The sequence below is a fragment of the Protopterus annectens genome, chromosome 13.part0 (assembly GCF_019279795.1).
Source record: "Protopterus annectens isolate FY-2018-M chromosome 13.part0, PAN1.0, whole genome shotgun sequence".
Lineage (NCBI taxonomy): Eukaryota > Metazoa > Chordata > Ceratodontiformes > Protopteridae > Protopterus > Protopterus annectens.
In genome coordinates, this window is record NC_056747.1 from 868,461,534 (window position 1) to 868,486,862 (window position 25,329).

The following is a 25,329-nucleotide window of genomic DNA, read 5'->3' on the forward strand; positions in this document are numbered from 1 at the left end:
GAAAGTAAAAGAAGTTTTGGAACAAGATTAAAAGAGCATATTAGGGATGTTAAAAAAGGAAGGGAAGAAAATCCTGTAGCCTTACATTTTAGGGATGTACATAATTGCAATCCACAAGGGTTAGAAGCCACAGTTTTAGAACAAGTTGTATGTGATGGTATAACCGTAAATAATGTGCAAAGTAAATTATGGAAAAAATCAAATTTTGAAGTTTGGTACTTTGCACCCTAGTGGATTAAATAGGGAATGCAACCGGAAATGTATGCTTTAATTAATGATGTAATTGTTTAATTGAATAATGGTTTTAAGAGTGGCTGTATTTAAGGAATGTAGTAAATGAATGAAGTATACTCTGTAAAGGCATTATTGCCGAGGCGCTAGAGAGAGAACTTGTTTGTTATTTTAAAAAAGTAATTTTTCTTGCATTGCACTGGCCATAATTCTTGGTGGTTGTCGTCATGTTTCCCCATATTTGTTTAGAATAATAGACCTTAAAATGGAGTGGAAATGACAAAAGGGGTCAGCACTTGCATGTTATATCCATGTGTTTTGCTGTGGCAATAGAAAGTTATTGCATGCTTTAAAACTGGCTTATAATGAATTTGCAATCATGTTTATTACAGGAGTTAAAAGAATGGTTTTAGTTTAATGTTTAAACGTTGATATGTGAATATTTTTTTATGTATGGTTTAAAATGAGAATGAAATTAAGTGCTGTATTAAATATTTGAACTCAAGCTTGCTCTGAAACTTTCTAATGGTTGATTTTCAGGCTTCATTGTTCCTAATGTGTGACCTGGAAGTAATGCTATTTTTTTTCTCATATACTGCTTAACAGACTTCTCAGCTATATTTTGTAGGAATGTATGTATTTTCAGGCTTGATTTACCCATATATATGATGTACCAATTTTTGCTGGTATGTACCTATTTTCAGGCTTGATGTATTCCTTCACACAGTTTTGTAAATCCTCTTCATCACACGACTTGTGAAAGTGCCTAGTATACAGAAAGCCACATTAGTTGCACCAATAATTTAACAAAAGTGAGCACACATCTTACATCTCCCCTTTTCAGAAACGAAAATAAATGACAATGTGTGGTGGCATTTTGTAAAACAGTTAATTAAAGTTTACATATTTTCCATTGTCTTTTAGATAACGTGCTTATATTTTTCTAGCATTTTTATGGCTCTATTTTTTAAACACCTGTTTCTATGAAGTATCCCACATTATTACTGGAAGCAGGAAGATTTATGTGCTATTTGGTATCGGAATTTTTTACTAATTAGATGTGCCTACTTTTCAAAGGCCTCTCTACTTATTTTCAAAGTCTGTATACTGAGATGTATGCTGCTGAATGACATTTGAGACAGGGTTTAGAAAAGGTAAATTAAAGTAGCCAAGAGCTGTAGTTTCTTTCTGTGACTGCATTTTGTGGCATGAAAAACAGTGGTTGCAAGGCATTCATAACTCAGATTTTCACTTTTTCAGATGAAGATCTTCAGCTAAAAAAACAGTCCCTGCAAGAAACAGAAGAAGAAGAAGAAGAAGAACAGAAAACAGAGGGCTCGTAAAAATTATTCAAGGCCAGGATTGTAAGTAGCACTCTAGTCATACCTCTCAACCTCTTAGCACAATAAATCTGTACAAAGCAGAAAATAATGGCGGGATAAAGGGCCAAAAATAGGGACAGATTTTAAATACTGTTCTCATAAAATTTGAAAGTTATTAAAAGGTTTTGTGTTACCATTCATTTTCTGAAGGACATGAAGTCTGAAACTGAAATATCTGTCATTATTTAGTGATTTCAGTCCTCAGTGATTTGCTAGAAAACCAAACATTTTCTGAGGAACAGACCAAAAATATGAGGCAAAAATCTGGCCATTCTGCAGAAATCTAGAGAGTTGAGAGGTATGACTCTAGTTCATCTTAATCCTATTTGAACCCACCATGGAATGTAATTTATATGGCTGTTGTGCAGTTGTTATTCAGTGTCAACTGGTGACTTCAAAGAAAGGGTGGGCTGCAGGAAGCAGTAGAGAACGATTAGAGAATCACTAACCTTTTAAAGAGACAGGATCACTTCATTGAGCCCCGATGAAAATAAAGCCCCCAATCTCAGTGATGTTTCATAGAAAAATTAGTTGGATCTAAAGCTTAAAGTTCATCTCAGTAGCTCCCAACAAACTGAGAGATGATAAATGCTTGCAGAGATATAGAGGTCTTGTCTGGGAATACTTGCCTGCCCCCCTAATCCTCCAAAAAAATCAATACTTCTGCGTTCCTCGCTGGTGTTAGAGCGGGATGAAAGTAAAATCACAAATGACCACAGGCATACATCATACACCTGAGGGTTTGGGGGAGGAAACCGGTGCACCTAGATAAAAAAAAACTTACACATATATAGGGAGTACATGCAGACTCCACACAGAAGGTGTTACTGCCAAGAACTCAATCAGAGAACCAAGTGTTGCGAGAAAGCAATTCTGCTTACTGCATCACTTTGCCAGTGGTCATCTGCTGTAGCACACATCCTGCCCAAACTGCCACAGCCCAACCAACAGACCTCTGACCCAGCAGTTAAACACATTTATTGAGTATGCACACATTAGATATCAGACTGTAATAAAATAAAACAGTTGGCTACAATATTTTAACACACACACACACACACACACACACACACACACACACACACACACACATCCATCAATTATACCCATTTGCATGACTGTAACTATACTCGTATCTTTGATTGTGATTGAACTAATGAATAAATACATAACCATCACAGAAGTATTTTCTAAGATCACTGCTGTCAGAATACTGTGTGCAACCCACTGCAACGTCAACTGAAGAGTCAAGGAGAAAGACAAAAAATAATGTGGGAAAAAGGATCAAAATCAGGGACATTGCCCTTAATTTTGAACATTGTTAGAATCACAGGCTTTGCACTTGCATGCTTTTTATGGAGGTTATTAAGTCTGAAACTTAGCTGTCAGTAATTATTTAGTTGACTGCAGTTCTCACTGATTTGCCAGAAAACCACTACATTTTGAGGAACAGACCAAAATATTGGGCAACATCAGAAAAATGAAAAATCAGAGACAGTTGAGAACATCTATGCCAGCCCCACTGCATACATACATGCATATGTATTATACAGAAACACACATACTGAACCATCAATTACAGACAGTTATATGGTTGTGACCATAACTGCCACACAGGAATGTATCTTCTCAGTTTACGGTTGTCAGAATACAGTGTGCAACTCACTAAACCCCCCCAACACAGTTCTCAACCTCTTAGCTCAAGTATCTAGGAAAAAACTAAAACGTAATGGTGGACAAAGGATCAAAATTAGAGAGAGAGAGAGAGAGATACTGTTCTTATTTTATATATTTATACTACTTTTGGCTTTTTCCCGGTTAGGGGTCGCCACAGCGGATCACCTGTCCGCTCATGATTGACAGTAGAGTTTTTATGGTGTTGAGTTGCCAGCCCGGCTCCCAACCTTCCACTGAAGGCACACACATGCACACACTCATACCTAGGGCCAATTTAGAGTGTCCAATCCACCTACAGCATGTCTTTGGGATGTGGGAGGAAACTGGAGCACCTGGAGGAAACCCACGCGACCACAGGGAGGAAATTCAGACTCTGCACAGAAGGCACCCCAGCCGAGGATCGAACCAGAGAACCTCTTGCTGTGAGGCAACAACACTAACTGCTGCACCACCATGGCTGCCCACTGAAGGCTAAGTCTGAACCTCAAATATGTGTCATTATTTAGTAATTGCAATCCTCATTCAGTTGCAAAAAAAAAAAAAAAACAACTAGCTTTTGCGAGGAACAGATCAAAATATGAGGGAAAAATTGGAGATATTCTGTGATAGCAGGACGAGTTGAGGCGTCTGTACCACCAAACATTCTAGCAGATAACCCCTCCCACACACACACACACACACACACACACACACACACACACACACACACACACACACACACACAATTATGAGTTACTTGTATCACTGTACATCAAAATTTTGATTGTAATCAAATGAGTGAATACATTCATAAATAACTAACCATAAGAATGCCTGCAGACAGAATACAATGTGCAACCTACTTCATTGCCCCCCTTCCATACTTATCAACTTCTTAACTCAAGAAACAAGGAGAAGGATAAAAAGTGGGGGACAAAGGGTAAAATCAGGAACAGATATTGTCATTATGTATTTAGAAAGTAGCTAGAATAATATTTGTATAAGCATGCTTTTTATGAAGGGTATTGACGTCTGAGACACAAGAGTCTGTCATTATTTACTGACTGCAGTGCTCATCTACTTGGCAGAACCAAGGCAAAACACAAAAGCATTGTGAGGAACAGACCAAAATATATGCCAAAATTAGAGACATTTTGTAAAAGCACACACAGCATTAAACATAACCACTTGTATGACCGACTGTACACCGTAGAACTTTGATTGTGATGAAGTGAATGAGTAAATACATAATAAAATATATAAAATAAAATAACTGATTCACAGAAATGTATCTTATTGTCTAACTTGCTGTCACTGCAAACCCCCATACCCTTCAAAGAATCAAGGTGAAAGGCGGTATTAAAAGTAGAGGACAGAGGACCAAAATCTTTGTCCTCACATATGTATATAGAAGCTAGAATAATAAACTTTGCATTAGCACGCTTTTTCTTTTTTTCTAAATGTTTTTATTAAGATTTATGGTAAAATAACAAAATGTAACATTATCATACATATAGCAATTGAAAAGATAAAAATTAGGTAATTAAAAAAAACACGGTTTTAAAGTTTATAGTTTTTGCAATTGTATATATATATCATATTCTTTTTTGATTTCATGTAACTTTTGACAAATTATCAATAAAAAAAAGATTTAAAAAAAAAAAACACGTACAACTATTTACATGGAGTCTACATGAGGTAAAAAGATTGAAAATGTCAAGTAGTATATGATGCTATCTTCCATTTGAGTTGACCACTGTCTACTTATTTAATAGTTGCTTAAGTTTCATCCACGAATTATAAGAAGTGGTGATTCTTGAAGTTCATTCCTTGATTGACAATAGTTCTTTATGACAAACTTCAGTTGCAATGTTGAGAAATTCTTTTATTGATGGTGTCGATTCACTTTTCTAGTTTTTAGTGATCACTTTCCTTGCAATTGACAGGAGATTCCAAAGAAGAGGATGATTTATTTTTTTCACGCACAGTGGGATTGGAGTATTAAATAAGATTAATGATTTATTCAGTTCACACTTGTCAGTGAATAATGCCTGTAAAAAGAATTGATATTATTACAAAATGGTTTTATTGTAATAGTCATATATCATATGTTGCCAATCTACTTTTGTGTTCAACTTACATGTCCAACATCCACCATTTTTTTTACATTAGTTCAATTTTGTGTGACGTAATGAATGCTTTATGCATAAACTTCCAAGAAAATAGCTGCCATTTTAAAGATGACGTGGTTTGTTTAGAGGATGATAGCATCATTTATTTCATCCTCATTTGGATTTTAATTGTTAATGGATTTGAAATAAACCCAATCATTTTCTTTACAGTATTATGAATTATAGATTTAGATAGAAGTCCTTTTTCTGTTGTATTTTGATACAGCAACATAAAGAAGAGGTCTATAAATTTTTAACTCTTTTTATTGAAGATTGCATTAAATTTACTCTTCTTTTTTGAATATCTACAATTTTGAATATCTAACCACATTTCATTATCAATTTTTTTCTCTAAAATGAAATATAGAGAATGTAACTTTTCTTTGTCCATCAGCTGATGCCAAAATAACAGATTTTTTCTTTAAAAGCAGACATTGTAGTTATATTAAAAGTGATTAGATTATTTTGTGTAAAAACTATAGGGAATGTTAAAAATGGCCAAGCTTTATATTCTTGATGTTTATATATATACTTTCTAAAATTAACCAATATCATGGAGATGTAAGAATAATTTATTAATTGATTTTGATTTTCCAATAAATATTATTTTAATAGCCAAAGAAAGTTATTGTTGATTATCTTATTATGACATCCATGTATTAGATGATTAGATTTTAAATAAATACTCTCCTTTATTTCTTTCCATTTGGCAGCGTAATTATTATTTGCCCATAAAGTAATTCTCTTTATAATAGTCGATAAAGAGTATAATTCTAGTTCAGGAAACCCTATCCCCCCATAATTCCAACTTGTTAAATGATGAGTAAGAGCCAGTCTAGGTTTGTTAGGGTACCAAAAAAAATTCTAAGCATTAAAGTATTAAATTCTCTGATGTACTGCTTTGGAGTGAGCAGTGCTAATTGTTATATTATATATATTTTGGGAGTATTATCATTATAATTATTGATAGTCTCTCTTCAAAGGTAAATAAGAATTTGTTCCATTTATTTATAAGATTTTTAATATTTTCTAAATTATTCCTACAATTTATATTTATTATGTCTTTAATGTTTTTAGCAAGAAATATTCCTAGATGTTTTATCATCTTGTACAATTTATCTAGACAAATCTTTCTTCCATGCCTTCTATATTAGAATTTATACACAGAATTCTTGTTATATTATTTAAGATTTGGTGTGACAGAGCAAGATGCAGAGGATAGGAAGAAATGGAAAGAGATGATCCGCTGTGGTGACCCCTAATGGGGAAAGCAGAAAGATGATGATGATGATGTATTTACTTTGTAGTTTATATTTATTATTAAATATAAGACCAGATTTAGACTGAAACATTTATATATCCTCAAATAAGGAATTAAGTAAATGTTTGTTATCCTTTAATGTTAAAGGTGTATCATCAGGAAACAGAAGTATTTTTGAATTTAAATTGCTGTTTCTTTGAATTCCTTTGATATCTGTTTTCGATCTTATGTAGTTTACAAATGGTTCCATTACCAAAGTGAAAAGTAAAGGTGACAGTGGGCATCTCTGTTTTGTTCCTTTAGTAATCATAATTGATTCCAAGACATAAGAACCTATTTTAACATATGCTAAGGAATTTTCATATAGGATACTTATGAGCTGCAGAAAACCATTTGAAAAATTGCACTCTTTTAGGACCAGTAGTAAATATTTCCAATTACCTGTATCAAAAGCACTGTTGATATCTAAACTTATTAAGGTTAAATCATCTTTTATATTATTAGCATAATCAATGATAGCTAAAATTCTTCTGATGTTGTCATAAGTATTTCTGTTTTTACAAATCCAGTTTGATCATTATTAAGTGTGAAAAAAATTGTTGAATTCTATCTGCTAATATAAACATTAATATTTTGTAGGCAAAATTTAATAATGATATTGGCCTGTAAAATGTACATTCTGCTGGGTCTTTATCTGCCTTTTAAGATTAGAGATATGAGTGTGTATTTCCATGAGGTTGGAACTAGTGATGAATCTTTCACTAACTGAAAAACATGGAGTAAGATATTTAATGATTCCTTAGGCATAAATTTATAGAGTTCTGATGTAATGCCATCAATACCTGGCACTTTATTAGGTTTTAATTTATTCATTTAATGTTTAAGTTCTAACATTAATATAGGTCTATTAATTGTAATTGTTTCTTTGTCAGCCTATTTTTAATGTATTTCCGAATAAAGGCTTTAATTGCATCTTGTGAATCCAATACTAGATTGGTTTTATTAATTTTGCTAAAACAAGTTTTAAACTCTTTTTTTTCTTTTTATCAGCTGAGTATAATTCCTTGATGTAGTTTGTTTTAACTATCATTTTTGTTCTGGATGCTATTTTATGCATTGACTTAGGGTTTATAGTGTAGTGTGTTAATTTTCTCTTTTGTAAAGTTATTTTCATTTTATGATTTAGGATTTCTATGTATTTACTTTGTGGTTTATTAATTTCTTTTATTGAGATATTATTGCTGTTTGACTCTCTAATTTTAATTTATCAATTTTCCATTGTATTTCAGGTAATTCCTTATCCTGTTGTTTTTCTTTAATGCATACCAATTTATGATTTTACGATTTAAATAGGATTGTAAAGCATCCCATATACAAATTTCAAAAACATATTTTGTATTGTTAAATTCCATGTATGTCTGTATCTCGTTATAAAAAATCTTTCAAGTCTTTTAGGTTGGTTATATTATGCTGGTATTCTATTAGTGTGAACATTTTTATTATGTTTTAAAAGTATTTCAAATGTTTTGGCGTTATGATCAGAAACCGAGCATGTGACTAATTTGACATTAGACTGGTAATTAAATCATTGGAAACATTAACTCTATCAATTCTTGCTTGTGTTCCTTATCTGTTTGAGAAGTGCATGAAAAATAGTGAATCCGAGACTGCATATTCATTATTATCTTTGATATTAAATAAATCAATGAAATTTATTAAAGCTTTGGCTGTTGCTGATAGTCTGTTTTCCTTTTGTATTAGCATCTTTTTCATTTAATATGCGGTTAAAATCTCCTGCCCAAAAACTTTTGATTGATGAACAACCTGTTCAAGATGTAGTTTAACATCTATACCAGGTATCCAGTAAATATTAATTAAAGTATAAATCTTCCCATTAATTTCTAAAGTGACTAAACAAACATTCCTGTATCATCACTATAAGTATGTAATATATTTGGTACTGGTGTGTTTTTCCATAAAATGACTACACCTATTCTTTTCTGATCATAATGTGAACTATGACAGTATATGTGTTATTAATCATATATGTGTCATTTACTAACAAGTGTGTTTCTTGAATAAATATGACCCGTGAAGAGAGTAATTTTAAATATTTATTTCAAAATATATATTATCAATATGTGTACACCACTTGAATAGTGTTAGTATGTATAAGTTTATTGGATATAATATTAATATATACAAATTGGATGTACATGTTTGTAGACACCAAACAAGTGAAATATTACATAAAATATTAAACATAAAATTGCTTTAATTTTCAGTCCCCACATGGAGTAGAACACTCTTGACTTAGATATTGACTCTGTCCAAGTCATACTGTGCAAAAATAGAAGCAGAACTAACTCCCCTCTTTTATTCCATAAATATATTTGAATGATAAAAGTGAAAGAAATAAGATAAAGAAATGTTATATATTTTGATATAACTTTCAATATACACGTCTCTTTAGATTAAATTAATTAAATGGTATATATTTTTATTTTGTAAGGTATTTATAATAGTGTATTATAATTTTATATATATCTATATATATATATATATATATATATATATATATATATATAAATGAATTTCAGTTACCTCATTATTTAACAGTATTGTAACCTTTAATGCATAACTGTGCATAGTGACTGTAGTATATACATTCTGCAACCCTAAAGAATGCATAACAAAAAGAAGAAAGGGTTGACAATGTTCTTCTTTTTTCCCCTCCCCCTTCTCCCTTCTCATTTTCCCCTTTCATTTTTTAAGATCTGTGTTCAAAAAGCTGTCCCTATTTTTGAGCTCTTGTTTCAGCTCTTTTCATATTTTTTCTTTTTTTTCTCCTTCCTCCTTTTTTCTCCCCCCCCCTCGCAATTATCCTGCCCCAAGAGGTTGAGAGGATACTTCCACAAATCCATAAACAAGTCTCTATACTGTATTGCAAACTGCCTGTCTCCTAAGGGAATAAAGATGCTGTGTAGTATGTCTTCCCCTGCTCTTCCGTATATAACACATACCAGCAATCGCTCACTAATGAAGTCTCCTAAAAAATATCTATTACTAAAATGAAGTTCCGATTGTTTGGACCCATCTAGTACCAACTTTAAAAGTATAAGCGAGGAAAACAGGTACAGCAGCCAAAGGACAAAAGTATCATTTGTCAGTGAAAGATCTACATCCTGTGGTTATAGTATCCTATACACAGAGAGAGAGAAAGTCATTGAACACCAAGATTTGCAAGCAGAATCTACAGCAGTGAGGGTTAAAAACACCCAGACAGTTCAAACAGTAGTAGAAGATAATCAGGAAAGGACTTGCATTAATCTGGCTTCCACAAGCTATTTTATCAATAGACTATGCTTTCAAACTGACTGCTACTGGACTGCCTGGATGCAATTGTGGAAGAGCTATGAGCTTGGTGGTCTGTATGTATTTTGAAAGAAACAGACTCTCTCTCCTATGTTTGTTTACTAACAGAAGTCAGAATCAATGAAAAGAGGTTTACTTTCAACTGGACAGCTCTATTTTTTTAATAAAAAACAAACTCCATTCTAAATGGATGGACAGGACATCCTGTGATATAAACGTGAGGAAATACCTCCCCCCCCCCCCCCGTAACATCCAAAAAGCTCCTGCTATGAAGAAAATCAGTTCAAACTGATATTTATTTACTTATAACAGTCATTCTGGCCATTTCAATGTATGTTCCTTACATTGTGTGTTAAAGATATATATATTCATGTCAGTACACACATGAATATTCAGTGATTCAACTGCATCATCAGGAAATCTCAGAGGGGAGGTGCTATTTGCATGAGACTTGCTGTTGTTTATTTTTAAGTCACTCCAGAAACATTTAGCCCACAAAACTCTAATCACAGAAGAATCTGATCCAAAATATCACATAACTACAGTAATAATAAATTTTATCCACGAGCCATCCCCAATGCTGCAGAATCTGAATTTGCGGTGGGAGTTTTACAAATTCTGAGAACGAGACATGAGAGAAAATCTTCATCCATCACGCAACTTCGCTTGAGCTCAGGACTATCTGCATCACAAATTATTCATATCTATAAAGTACAAATCATGAAACCCACCACCATCTCTCAATCACTCGATCAGTAAATAAAGCGCAGCTCTTCCAATCAGCTGCATAAACAAAATAAAAAGTTCAAGTCACAATGAACCACATCCCAGAACAACCCACATCTCCATCACATTCATGAAAAAAGAGCACAAGTCATGCATGTAAAACTCCCAGTTCCACCAAACACATGAAACAGGACCCACGGCATCCGAGCTTCACAGTTCCCTCCAAAAACCAACCGAGCTAGCCAACTAGGGAAAAGTCATACAACCAGGCATTTATCTAATTATAAAATCTATCGGCTAAACACACAAATACCAGGAACACAAACTTTTCACAACACTATTGGAATAGATTTTTTTAAAAAGAGGAGAATAATATTATTATTGCAGCAGTATATGTTTCCTGTTCATGTCAGCTAATTGCTATATTAACATGCAGGCCCTAATTAGCATTTTTAATATACTTTTATGTAATAGTATGTTTTCTTTTTTAATGAATTATTTTAATACTGAATTATGCTATATTAAGTGATTATTATTCTAAGATATACCTTATGACAAACATTTGCTATACTGATTCTAGTTATTAAAGCATATGTTTTAACTAAGAATTAAAGAACTTTTCATTTTAATTAGGACAAGATTTAAAATTAGCAGAGCAACTATTGATATGTTGTGGTTTAAAAAGAAGGAAAAAATAAGTAAGAACTGGTATATGCAAATGAGCAACAATACGAAGTAAACACAGTTACCTTTGTGTTTACATCCAGATTTCTTTTTGAGGCAAAAAGTATTTGGAATGAAATATGGACAATACTTCTTATATAGAAGTATACATTAAACAGTCTAACAAAAGTAATAATGCTGAAGTTGTTTAGTCATTTTTCTTTCATATTATTTTCTTTTCTCATTGGTTTTTCCATCCATTTCTTTCTGCAACTCTTTTCAGTCATCTGCTGTTCAGCACATGGTTTCTATTTGTTCTATATTTTTTCCTTTCAAAATTGACCATGCTGAATTCAAGTCTTCCAATGTTCTTGTCCCACCTGGAAGAAATATTTTGAGTCTAGCAGGGAAAAGTAAACGAACCTTTATCTGTTTTCTCTTGAGCTCCTTAATTAATGGTAAGAAACATTTCCTTTTAGATATAACTATGGAGGAATAATCATAGTCAAACCTTATTAATTTCCCTTTGAGTTTGATGGGAGATTTTGATCAAGCTGTCTTGAGAATTACAGTGGTAGATCTCGGTGTTAAATTATTCTCAGGAGTAGTAGTTGGCATAGATTTATGGGCTCTCGCCATACCATATGACATTGCTTCAGGCAGATCAAGGATGTTAGGAAGCCAGGATGTTAAAAAGTTTGTCATGTAGGTCCCTTCTATTTTCTCTGATAAGCCAAAAATGTGGATATTGTTTCTGCAAGATCTGTTCTCTAACTCATCCATTTTATTCAACAGTAAGGTGTTTTGTTTTAATAGGAACTCAGTATTGTTTTCGTCTTCCGATAGTCTTTTTTCTACATCATTTAATGCTTCTTCTATTCCTGAAATCTGCACTTTCTGCTGATTAAGAGACTCTTGAATTTGTTCTATTTGCTTAGTACACCTCTCTTTAAAATTATCCCATTTATTGTCCATTTTTTCCTACTTCAGAGGCAGTTCCTGTATATTGGTCAGAACCATTTGGAACTTCTCCTTCAGAGAGGTATCTCGAGAATTTGTTTTGGTATGGCTCATTCTGTAAGTTCATAGGTTCATAGGTTCATAGGTTTATACTAGGCTATCTGCCCTAAGGCATTTATAAGCCTAGCCCAACTTTTTGTGGCTTACGGCACCCCTTATATGAAAAAATACTGTGCCCATTAGTTTGTTGTGCCTCTGTCCAGCAGTGACACAGAGATGATTCCCGGGATAAACCTACGATCTCCCATCCACAGGTCAAGATTTCTCTTGAACAGAGCCAGCGAGGTGCTCTGCCTCACATGGATCGGGATTTTATTCCACAGCATAGGGAGTCTCTGAGTGATAAATCTATCCCTCCAGCACGTCCTATTTATATCCGTGCTAAGGTTTAAGTCGCTTGCTCTAGTGGTTTTGGTGGATTTGGATTTTTGAGGTGGAGCATGTCCATTAATTCCGGGTTGGACATGGCCTTGTATGTCAGGCACATGTCACCTCTGAGCAGACGGTATGCAACTGAATAGAGCTGGAGTTTCTTCAATCTGGCAGCATATGACAGATTTTGGAGTCCCTTTATCCTTTTCGTGAGGAACTTTTGGGGTCTCTCCAATTGCTGCAGATGTCGGGTGAGATACATCCCGAATGGGGCATTGTACTCGATCATTGGTCTGATAAGTGAAGAGTACAGGGGAACAATGACCTCACTAGATCTGGATGTGAATCCTTCATGATCAGGTGGGCAATGTAGAAGGTCTTTCTAACCACTTTAGCAACGTGAGTGTCAAAAGAAAGGCCACTGTCAACCTGGGTCCCCAGGTCCCTGATAACCTCTTCTGTGCTTAGTGGATTGCCAACTATATGGTAGCTTGGGGTTACCTTGTTTTTCCCGAAGGGTATGACTATACATTTTTTGGCGTTTAACTTCAGGCCATGGCTCTGGCACCAGCTATCTGTTTCCGTGAGTCCCTTCTGAAGGATATCCGTGTCCGATGCACTTTCCACTATGGCGCCCACTTTGCAGTCGTCTGCAAACTTTGTCAGCCAAAGTCCTCCCATATTGGCCTGTACTTCTGAGAAGTAGATGCCGAACAATAGGGGGCCAAGGACCGAGCCCTGTGGGACACCACTTGTGACCGGCTTGGAGTCTGACATAGCGCCAGCAACTCTAACCCTGTGGGTTCTGTCCTTAAGCCAGTTTGCAACCCATCTTGTGACATATGGGTTTACATTTAAGCTGGTAAGTTTTTCTACAATACCCGAGTGGGGTATTGTGTCAAAGGCCTTTGCAAGGTCAAGGTAGGCTGTATGGACTGCCTTTCCCTCATCAATGGCCTTGGTGACTGTTTCGAAGAAGTCGATCAAGTTCAAAAGGCATGATCTGCCCTTGACGAAGCCAAACTGGGTCGGGTCCAATGTCTGCAAGTCCCCTATATCGTTGTTTGTGAGCTCCATTATGATCCTCTCCATAGCTTTGCAGACTAGACTTGTTAAGCTTATGGGGCGGTAATTACCAGGGTCCGTAGAGGCACCGCCTTTGTGGAGTGGGACCACAGTTGCCGTACGCCACTCCTTGGGCACGTATCCTGTGGTAAGGCTGAGATTAAACAGCTGCCTTATGTGCGGGTTTAATTCCTCATTTAGCTCGTGTAGCACACAGCCGGGGACACCATCCAGTCCCATTGATGCTGTGTTTTTAGCTTTAGAGAGAGCAGCTTTCACCTGCGCATTTGAGATGTCTGGGAGGCTACACTCTGCTGGGATAGTTATCTCTCCTTTAGGGGGGGGAGAGGGGGGTGAAATTTGCACTGAACCTGTCTGCCAGTATGTTGGCAATGTCTGTGGGTTCAGTGATTTTTGTATCATTTTGGACTAATTCTGAGCATATCCGGGAGTTACCACCCAGGTTCCTAACATAGCTGAAAAAGGCCTTATGATTGTCCTTTGAATCCATGGCAATTTTTCTCTCAAAATTGGCCTTAGTTGATTTTATGAGTGCTCGTATTTTTTTACTAATAATGATCAGGGGTGACTTCCCTTTTATGGATTTTGTTCTATCATGTAATAGCTTTCTCCTCTTATTGTAAAGTTTGTTAATGGCTGGGGTCCACCAGACTGGACGTTTGCCCTTTGTGGAAAGAGTCTTGGTTTTATTTGGGATTGCCTGATCCATGCAGTCCTGGATGTGTTCATAGAAGGCATTTGTAAGGGCTTCCGCAGCTTGGGTTGTGGTTTCCACTGGCTCAGGGGCCTTGAAGGATACCATACCAGTCCTGAGTAGTGTGAAGTTTGCTTTAGAGAAGTTCTTCACTGTGGTCTTTTTTGTTTGGGGTGGGGGCGGGATGTGGATTTCCAGTGAGATTAGTTTATGATCAGATCTCACCAATGAGGGATATACTTCCGGTGTGGAGCATTTTGTCCCCATGTTTGTGATAATGAGATCTAGTATATTTTCTCCTCTCGTGGGAACAGTGACTAGCTGTTCCATAGCATTTGAATTTATGAACTCCAGGAACCATTGGGCTAGAAAGTTAGGGCTTGAGTAATGTTCCCAGTCTATATTCGGGTAGTTGAAGTCACCCAATATGATGGTGTTTGGAGATACATTTATACCCTCCAGTGTCTTCAGGAAGGCTGTGTGGGGTTCCTGAATTTGAGAGGGTGGCCTGTAGCATGCTACAATTTGTAGAGCAGTTTTGCCTATGGTTAGTTGCACCTGGATGGTTTCCAAAGCTTCGTGCGTTGCCACCAACCTGGAGGTGTGGGTATCCTTTATGAATATGGATACACCCCCGCCTTTTGTGGTGTGGTCCGGGTTTTGGGGCCGGAACGCATGATATGAGGTAAAACCTAATAGTGCCAGGGTGCTCTCAGGAGCCTTGAACCAGGTTTCAGTTACAGCACAGACATCGATGTTCTCCATACTGAGAAGGGCCTCGAGTGCATGCATTTTGAGATTTAGACTTCTGGCATTGAGCAGCATTACCCTCAGTTTCTCCCCATTTTTGTTTTCTAGGGTGGTAGGTTTAGAATTTGAGCCTTGCCTAAAAAAGGCACTATGCGGGTGGCAAGAGCCTTAGCCAATATCCGGAATCCCAGGGGTGACAGGTGCAAGCCGTCCCTTGCGAAGCAGCGTGGCTTGTCAAGCATGTCATCCCAGGCAGGCAGACACTGGATCCCCTTTGAATGACACCAGACATTAAGTCTCTACATTGTGGCATCATTCTTGGTGAAGGAAGGATACTGCTCAGGGTCAGGGTCATACCTGCCTGGGCTACATAATCAGAGAGCTCCTCTATGTCTCTTTTCATGTAGTCCAGGGAGGTACGTCTCAGGTCGTTCACACCAGCATGGACAATGACTGTGTCATATTTGTACTTGCCGTGGAGTGACCAGAGTGCTTGAGTTATGTGGCGGATTCTAGCGCCCGATAGGCAGCTTACTGTGACCCTCTCCTTGTTCAGCCTGGTGAGTGGGACGTCAGTGTGTCTGACTATGGAGTCACCTATGACAAGTATGTTTGGTGTTGTATTTGGCCTTAAGGGCTGTGACTGCTTTGCACACTGCTTTTGTGGTTTATGTGTTGCTTGTGGGGTGTCTTGAGGTAGCAGTTGTTTGGGTGTCTGCTTTGGAGGCCTCTGCTGTTTAGGTAAATTTTTACTCAGAGCCTCCGAGTATGTCTTTGTGTGTTTATGTGTTTGATTCAGTGGTGTGGAAGCATTATGTGAGGCTGGTTTTGTGGTGTGTGTAGTTGCCTTCTCCTCCTGTCTGGTCTTGCCAGTCCTGAGTTGAGAGAGCTCAGCCTCCAGTTTGGCTAAATAGCTGCATCTCTCGCAAGTATTTGTGTTATGTGGGAGGAGGAGAGGGTTGTCTGTGTACATGAGGCAGTTATAACATTGCCTCAAGATTCCCAGATTCACCAGCTGGACCGGAGAGGAGATTGACAACTGACCTTTGGACATGCTAGAATAATATTTGGAATTCCTTAATAATTGAAAACAAGGGCCAGTGGGGAGTGAGGGTGTAGTGCTTTTAATTTTTAGTGCTGACTTATATAATTGCTATAGTGAGCAAGTGCCAGGTAACTTGAGTGCAATGTGTTACAAGTAACTAAATGCAAAAACGACAAACAGTAACTTTCTTTCAAGTGAAACAAGGAACTAGTACAGTAAGCAATGCAGATATCACTAGTGATCAGCAGAAACGCTGAGAAGCCGCGTATTAAGTGGAATTAGCTTCCAGGGAAATAACAAGCAAACAAACAACAAGCATATAAAACAAAGCTAGATTCAGCAGGCCTGGATTTAGTCTATGCTAGTGCAAACAAGGTGTACCAATTTCAGTAAGATACAGTTCAAATATTCAGGCACTATAAACCTTTAACCAGAAATTCCCAGCTCAGAAGGGCAGAGTCCAGCCTCTTCTCCCACAAGAGTGCAGACCACGAACCTTCTTAATGTAAAATAACTGGCCTGAAGCCCAAGTGCCTAAACCAGAACTAATACCCTTGGACACTGGGCTCTCAATCAGCAGTTCCCAACTTAGAAGGATGAAAGCTACCTGTCCTGCCACCACAGTGCTTGCCACAAACCTTCCTAATGTAAAACAACTGGTCTGAAGCCCAAGTGCTTAATCCAAAAGACTTAGAATGATAGCTACACTTTAATCAAGTTACAACCAAGCAGTAATAAATACAATTGAATACTTTAGAGAATGTCTGGATTAGTGCTCAAGTTACACAAACAAAGCTAGATCCAGCAGGCCCGAATCCAGTCTATGCCACAGCAAACAAGGCGCACCAACTTCGGTAAGAAGCAGTTCAGACCAAAATATGAGAAAAGAATCACACATTCTGTAAAGTCAGGGACACTTGAGAACATCTATAAGCCTTTAACCAGAAATTCCCAGCTCAGAAGGGCAGAGTCCAGCCTCTCCTCCCACAAGAGTGCAGACCACGAACCCTCTTAATGTAAAATAACTGGCCTGAAAGCCCAAGTGCTTAAACCAGAATTAATACACTTTTAGAATAACAGACACTGAGCCCTCAATCAGCAGTTCCCAACCTAGAAGGATGTAAGCTACCTGTTCTGCCACAACAGTGCAGACCACAAACCCTCTCAGTGCAAAACAACTGGTCCGAAGCCCAAGTGTTTAAACCAAAAGGCTTAGAATGAGTTACACCAAGCAGTAATAAATACAATTGAATATTTTTAAGATGATGCAAAAGTAAAATGAAGTAGGAAGAAACACAAGTACAGTAAAAGCAGATAATTTTTTTTTTTTTTTTTTTTTTTCTGAACAAGTGCTGAGATCAAAGAAACAGATTTGAGTGCTGAAACTAGAAAACTGGCTAGTTATAAGAAAAAAAAAACAAGCTAGAAGGCTTCCCTCAAACACAGAAGGGCTTGGGGGCTCAGAAGCCTAGAAATAGTCTATACCACTTAACAGGAAAGGCAGGAAATAAGCTTAATTTTTTTTTTTAGTATGAAGATTTTCCAGCTGATAGTTTGACAGGAAAATAATCAAATTTTTTTTTTATGTTATCGATTAGGATTGTTTAAATTATTAACTTTTGACAAAACAAAGTATGATAACTTGAAAATAAATAAAATTTCCTGTCAGAAATATGTTAAGAAAGGCGGAGCTGGTGAAATCTGCTCCTGTCTCCTCTGCATCCTGGCCACACCCCATCCTAGCATGCTTTTTCTGAAGACATTGAAGCCTGAAACACAAGAGTCTGTCATTATTTACTGGCTGCAGTCCTCACCTATTTACAAAAAAAACATTAGGAGAAGTAGACCAAAATATGAGAAAAGAATCACACATTCTGTAAAGTCAGGGACACTTGAGAACATCTATAACCTACATATACACACAAATAAAATAAATATCCTTGCCTTCCTAAATAAGTGGCATACATAGTGCCACTGTGCAATTAAAACAATATTTAAATGAAACACTTGCTCCTGCTCTCCTACCTATTCAGATAAGGTCCACTTTTGAGATGGCCAGAGCCAAAAGAAATAGGATCATGACTTACAGCAACAGATATGTGGAGAAGTGTCTTACATACATATGTGTGTATGTATGTATGTATGTGTGCGTTGTGCTCTGCATCCCTAGGTTGCTCAGTACCTCTTTATGCAATCCTCTGTCCATTTCTGCAGTTTCTGTTGCCCTGCTACAACTTCTGCATTCCATCCTTAGACATTCTAGCTTTACTTTATTTCATAAACATTTCTCTGCATATCTGTTGCCTTGAGTCATAACAATAAATCAGTATCTTAGCATTATCATCTGTGCACATGGTTTCATGATGAATAATTTAGGTGCATGTGTACTGTCAAGTCTTTACAACAGCTGGCTATACTTTAGTTTGTCCAAAATGGATTCCTGCAAGTAAGGCGCCTGTAAGGTCTCAGAATACCCACACATTCCAAAAGAACAACCACCAGATAGTGGAATCCATAAAATAATATATTGTTACACATCAGTCAAGACATCAATATACAAAAGTAACAGACCGGCTTCGGCTTATAATTATCTAAGCCTTCATCAGTGTGTAACAATATATTATTTTATGGCTTCCACTATCTGCTGGTTGTTTTTTTGGAATGTATACTTTAGTTTGGCCATGGGTTGGTCTAACACAGTGTTTTCATGGGTCCTTTCTGTGCTGTAATGGGGAGCTTTTCCTTGCGCGCACCATCCTGGCTGCATTCATTGTTAATGAACCTTGGGTCTCAGTGTGCATGCATTTTAAATAGTGTTAGCTTGGCTGCAATTGTAGATGTGGCATTTCTAAATCCCCAGGATAATTTCTTAAAGTCGGTTTTGAGAAGGTAATATTGCAAAACTATCTAAAGAAAAAGCAAAGTGTTTTATGAAATTGTGCGGGTCTTGTTTTTTTGTAATATAGAAACAGTGAAAATGTTACTAAAGTAATCAACAAATGATTTTAGAATATCTTTGGGTTTTGTAAATTCTCCTAATGCTGCAGTTTTTATATCGATGTGATTCCAGTCTCTACTTTCTTTGAATAGTTCTGTAAAAAAAGAACCACGAGTTTCAGCTTTATTGTAAATGTCTTTACTGTTTTTATAGAACTCATTTTTCCCAGTTCCTTTAAAACAAGCCATTGAAAGTATGTTTCTGTCCTCCTTGCTTTGTATATATTGTAATTCACTCCTAGCAACTTGTATAACAGTTCTAATTGAGTAGTCAAGTTTTTACAAATTTCTCTCTCTCTTAGGGTTAATTGAAAAAGAATGTCTGCAAATATAGATTTTGAGAGAAACTCTGTAAGAAACGGTGTTTCTCTTTTTAATATACTGTTGTTTAATGTATAAAGATGAAGAAGATTTCTTGTAGATAGGAGATGATTTGATCAGCAAAGGAGCATGATCAGATTTTGCATGTCCAAAGAATCACATCTCTTTAAAAAATGCACAATGTTATTTGACATCTAAAAAAGTATCTAACCTAGCTGTTTTTTATACCTAAAATCTAAATAACCATAACCTTTCTGAGTAGGATATTTAAATTCCATAAATCTGTAAAATTATATTTGGCAGAAAAATCTGTGAAATGATTCCCTTTGACGTTTTTAGCATCAGAAAAAAAATCTGTGTTGTAGTCTCTAAATAAAATAAATCACACCAAACTCCCACATGCTGCTACTGCACTGCTTTGCGGAAAGTATTCTTATAGTGAGATGCTAATTCTTAAAAGCAGTACATGGCTTCATGCATGGCAGTTTAGAATATAGCTCCTATTGTTTCTAGACTGGCTGCGATTACATTATTTGTAGCTAGCGTCTTCTTTCCAAAATGAGGGAAAAGATCCAAAATCACAGACACTTTTTAAATTCTGGTACTGCTGAATTAGTGGGCAAACTAAATGAACTAGAATTTTAAGTTTATTTTCTGAATTAAAATAAGACTGTCAATGTAATGATTGCATTATTTGTTCACTATATTCCCGTGTTTTGAAAAAGAAAAAAAAATCACTGATTTTTTGGAGAGACACAAAATTTTGCACAAAGTCAATACCCCTGAAAACAAGGGATGCTAGATATATTCACTTGGTAGATAGTGCCTCTCAGGATAGTGGAAGTGTAAAATGTGTACATGATAATCTGTAACTTTGCTGTAACTTTTCATTTATTGTTGCTTAAATAGTATCACTTGCTTCTGTGTTTAAATGTATTTTAAAAGAAGGAGTTGTATCATATGTATCTTACAGCACTGCTGTTTTCCTTCCTCTCTACAGGTAGTTTCTTCTTCTGAAATTGACTTATGTCAAGCTACTGAGGGAAGTGTCTCATGACAAACCTAATGACAAGTCCAGGACGTTTGCTTTTCCTTTTTCTGCTATAGTATCCCTGGAAGTGTTTAATACTGGCACAGTTTTGTAATATATTTTTAAGAGTCGTTGTATCCACAAAGAAGAAAATACAGGCCACGTAACTGACATTTAATTACCTTTGAGGAGATGCTGGATTTGTCCATTCTTAAAAAGTGTTTTGGGACACTACAGAGGAAACTTTGCTTCAGAACCATAAAACAGAGGTTGCACATAACCAGGGGACTGGTTTAAAACCCTGTTTTTAATATCTTTGTAACAAGTACTATGTTATTGTACTGTGTAAATTACCTCAAGAATTAGCCACTTTTGTATCCCCATAGCCTTATAAATAATGTTTGGATTGTAGTCAAATGATGCTGGAAATCTGTGCACTGACGAGCAGAACTGTAGCCCAACATTTTGTAAAAGTTCAGTAGGGGGAAAAAAAAACTTTTCTGTTTGCAGTGGTGACCATCCCAAATCTGTGTAGGCCACCCTATGAATATCATACACACACGCATGTACAAGCAGGGTATAACTTGAGTGTTACCCTGCTGTGTACTGCATGATGGATTTAAGAACTATTTGTTGCTGTGTATACAGCCTGTTTAAAGTAACTGCATAGAGGCGAGCTGCTGTTTTGTTTGCTCATTTAGCTTTAAAGCTAGTATGTATGAATGTGACATCCTGGAATGCAGCAGGGAAGAAGTATGTGATGCTTTCCAGGGTTTAAGCTTCAGACGTAGATGTATATTTTTGTTATATACCCCTGATCAGTGAGATGGTTTATGTTTGTTTATAACATATCACCTTAATTGTTTTTGGGTGATGTAAGTGTCTTTGTGAGACAGAAAAGTTTGTAGGGCCATTGTATATGGCACTCCATCATCAACTTTTTTTTTTTATCCCAATTAATTTTAAATTAATGTCTATAAAAAGTAGCATGTGCTTTTATATATTATTGGATGGTATGAAACTAATGAATATTGGCCTTTATACAGTTATTCAGGTTAGATAACAATGACAAAGCAGAGGGCAAGGGGGTACATATTGATGTCTGTCATCAACTGTGGGGTGGATGGCTTTGAGAGGAAGGTAAAACAAAATGTTCAAATATGAAAATCTACATTGTTAACAAAAAAAAGTCTAATTTTGCAGTACAGTTTGATTGTGTTGTGCAGTGATCAAATCCCTTAAAAGTTCTACTGGCCTATAATATATAAAATCTATTTGTTGTGTGGTGGAACCTTGCCTGTTTTAGATAAGCTTTCCATTTTCTTAGATTACCAGTTAACATTGCCAGACCTGGGAATTAGTTCAGTAAATGAATGATTATTTTTGTGGTTAGACAAGTGGCAAACCAGTACAGCAAAGTAGACAGTATTAGAGCTAAGTGTAGCAGTTCTCTTTCCAGAGAAATGTCACTGATGTAGCTGAAGGCAGTTTCTGATACCTATTTTCTGCCAGGTTATACTACAGTTTCTCTTGTACAGCATCTGTTTGTATAATAGCCTTCAATCGCCAAAGTCACAAGACTTCTAGAAGCAACAATGATACCCATAATATGGGAACCTTTGAATGAGGTGTAGTAAAACTATAGAAAGGGAGAAGAAAAAGAAAGCCATTAATTTTCAGCATTACTGAACTGTTGTTGAACTGAATCAACTGTAACATAACTGGGATTTCATTCAGTCTATCCTAATGCATACTTTCTGTTTTGTACAGCAGTTATGAAATTGGTATGAGTACACTTTGAGGGATGACATATTCAGCTTAATGTGTTATGTTTATTTGATTTTCTTAAGTGTTTGCAAACATATCATGAGTAGCAACATAAGTATTTTGCAAGATGCACATATCATTTTAGTAAGTAACTTAAAGATGACTAAAGCAATGGTTCAGATTTTTCTTATTCTTATTTAGCGAGGCTGTTAACTCAAAACTTACATACTGATGTCCTTTGTGTCCACCTGGGTTAAAGGACGGCCGTCAATGACTCTGCCATTATTCCTTGCCATTTATCCTATCTGAAGGTATTCCTTGCACTCCTCCGATACAGAAAAAGGATTTTCACAGGCTTTGCCTGTTCTCTCTTTAATTCTTTGCAGGATGTCCTAGTTTTCCAAGGAAAGGACAACACCATCCTCACTGCTCACAGTTTTGCAGAAATTGAGTTGTGAGATAGGGTGTATATTATAAGATCGACGTTTTAAAACATCGAACAGCATATGGTTGACACCTCCAAACATCCACCTTATAAAAAGCCAAAAAAAAAAAAAAAAAGTACCTTAACGGGTTTAAGCAGGGGGGCAAGCACCCCTGCACCCCCCCACGTGGGGGGCTGTGCACACCACACCCCCCGCTGCTTAAATATACCAACTCCAAGGCCGCACTACATTGCAGTAAACGGAAATCTCCCCTTACAGAGATTTCCGTTTACACGCTCGAGATTCTGAGCGTTCGATATTCTCGTGTCGACAATGTCAGATTCAACATTGTCGGCTTTCAAGAATATAATATAGACCCGTGAGATAGGCCGGGAAAAGAGCATTGCTTTGGTGATGCATTTAGAGAGTCATCATTCCATAGATTCATGGCAGGCAGTATAGGTAGAAAGCAATGTCTCAGAAATGCAAGTGTAATGCTATAAGCCTAACTCCTCTTCAAACAGCGCTGTCCCCATAACAGCCACTGACCTCTTTTTACAGGCCCCATCTGCCATTAAGAGTTGAGCCATTTGGTCTTCTGGTTGCATTATGACTGTATGTTCTTAACTAAATCCTGAGAATAAGTATAGTTTACCCTTAATTGACACTATAGCTAAGTTAATGTGATTGGTACTGGTTGTGTGCACAGGACACAGTTCTGTCATTAAGATGTTGGTGTTCTGGTGCAGCCTTCCATGAACTTGTATAGTCCTTAATGGCCAGAATTGAGGACTTCCCTTTGTGTGTCAATTCTCATCAAGCCTATCCTAGACCCTTGGTGGTGACTGACAGCTGCAGCCATGTTTATGAACAGTTTATCCAGGCAGTGGTAGCAGAGTGCATATATGTGTATTTTGTAGCATTTGGCTAGACCAGGGTCACTAATGTTGATTTCAGTAGCAGCCCAGGAAGTGCAGCCTTCCCAGTCAACATACATTACAAATATGCCTTTCTGTTCATTAGGCACCTTTATACCATCACTTTCATCTATCACTTTATTTTATCTCCCCTTCCTGTGGTACCCTCCCAGTAGTGGGTGGGGAAGCAAAGGCTTCTGTAAGAAAAGTGCACAGCTTTTCCCACTTCACTTTTAGTGTTTTTATTTCTATGGTGAAACGGATGTATCAGTAGGCTCTTATTTTGAGTTACCCCCTGCAGTAGTTAATGGTTGAATGACTTCTGAAGACCATAGTTTTGCACAAATCACATAGCTCATGTGGTTGTGCCTGCTGTTGGCTCACACTGATGTCACATACTACATTTAGGATGGAATAACCACCCAAACTCTTCAGCTGTTTTAATACATTTTACACAGTTCAGGTAGCAGACCAAACATTTGTTGTAGGAAAGTTGTGTTCCTGTGTTTTACTGCAAAATAGCTTAAGTTTAAGTAGCCCAGCAGTCATTGAATTACTTGTTTTTTTTTTCTTCTTTGCTGACTTATCTGGCCACTTGAAACTTTGGGGATCTCATCTGTAAGACCTCTGGACAGTTTAAAACCAAAATTGTTGACAATACTCATGCTGCAAGACTGAATGATAGTAGTAATGCACTGTAGTTCACACAGACATACCTTTTAGTTTTGTTGCAATTGGTTGTCTCCTACTTCATTGTATAGCTTACAAGTTTTAACTACACAAAAAAATGAAGTTTTAAACTGGTTACTGGTAAGTCTGTTGAAAGTAATTCTTTATTAACTTATTATCCCATTTATTTTAGTTTTATGTATTTTTCTTATATGTCTATGCATGGGGGAGAGAGACAGTGTGTGTGTGTGTGTGTGTGTGTGTGTGTGTGTGTGTGTGTGTGTGTGTGTATACGGTGGTGGAAGATTAAACAACTGATGCACACGTCTTTAGTAAAAACAGGTTTAGAGTGCAGAAACTAAAGTAAAAAAATGCTGACTTCAACAAAATAGGCACGATCAATGATATAAGTAAGAGTTTGAACAGTGCCTTTTACATCTCAGGTGCTATATGTAAAAGTCACCACCACATCTCTGGTTTTAGTCTTTTTTCCAGGGAATAAGGCACCCACATCTTCCACTGATGTATAATGTCTCTTCTCCAGTACCAATGTTATGGGCCCCTGATTCTGCTTTTGTGCTTCCAGACTCACTCCTCTTGATCTTGGCTTTTCTGATTAGGGTTGTCCCATTCCTGCTGTGTATTTACATCCTTTACTGACACCTTACTTAACCACCAGTGATCCTTTGAATTCCTCTTAAAGGGATGTCTGTCGGACATACACACATTATACAAAACCACCAACAGTGTACATTAGGATAGCTGTTTATG

At 36.6% G+C, this 25,329-nt stretch overlaps 1 protein-coding gene across 3 annotated transcripts in view; it reads left to right on the forward strand.

Moving 5' to 3' along the window:
• The window catches only part of CUEDC1 (CUE domain containing 1), a 1,479,154-nt gene extending 1,455,996 nt beyond the window's left edge, over nucleotides 1-23,158 (forward strand). For all 3 annotated transcript variants that reach the window (XM_044054589.1, XM_044054587.1, XM_044054588.1), the window contains 2 exons: nucleotides 1,492-1,595; nucleotides 20,751-23,158. In XM_044054589.1, coding sequence (XP_043910524.1) covers nucleotides 1,492-1,574 — 83 coding nt within the window. In that variant the 3' untranslated portion in view covers nucleotides 1,575-1,595; nucleotides 20,751-23,158. The remainder of the gene's footprint in view (nucleotides 1-1,491; nucleotides 1,596-20,750) is intronic.
• The last annotated feature ends 2,171 nt before the right edge of the window (nucleotides 23,159-25,329 follow it).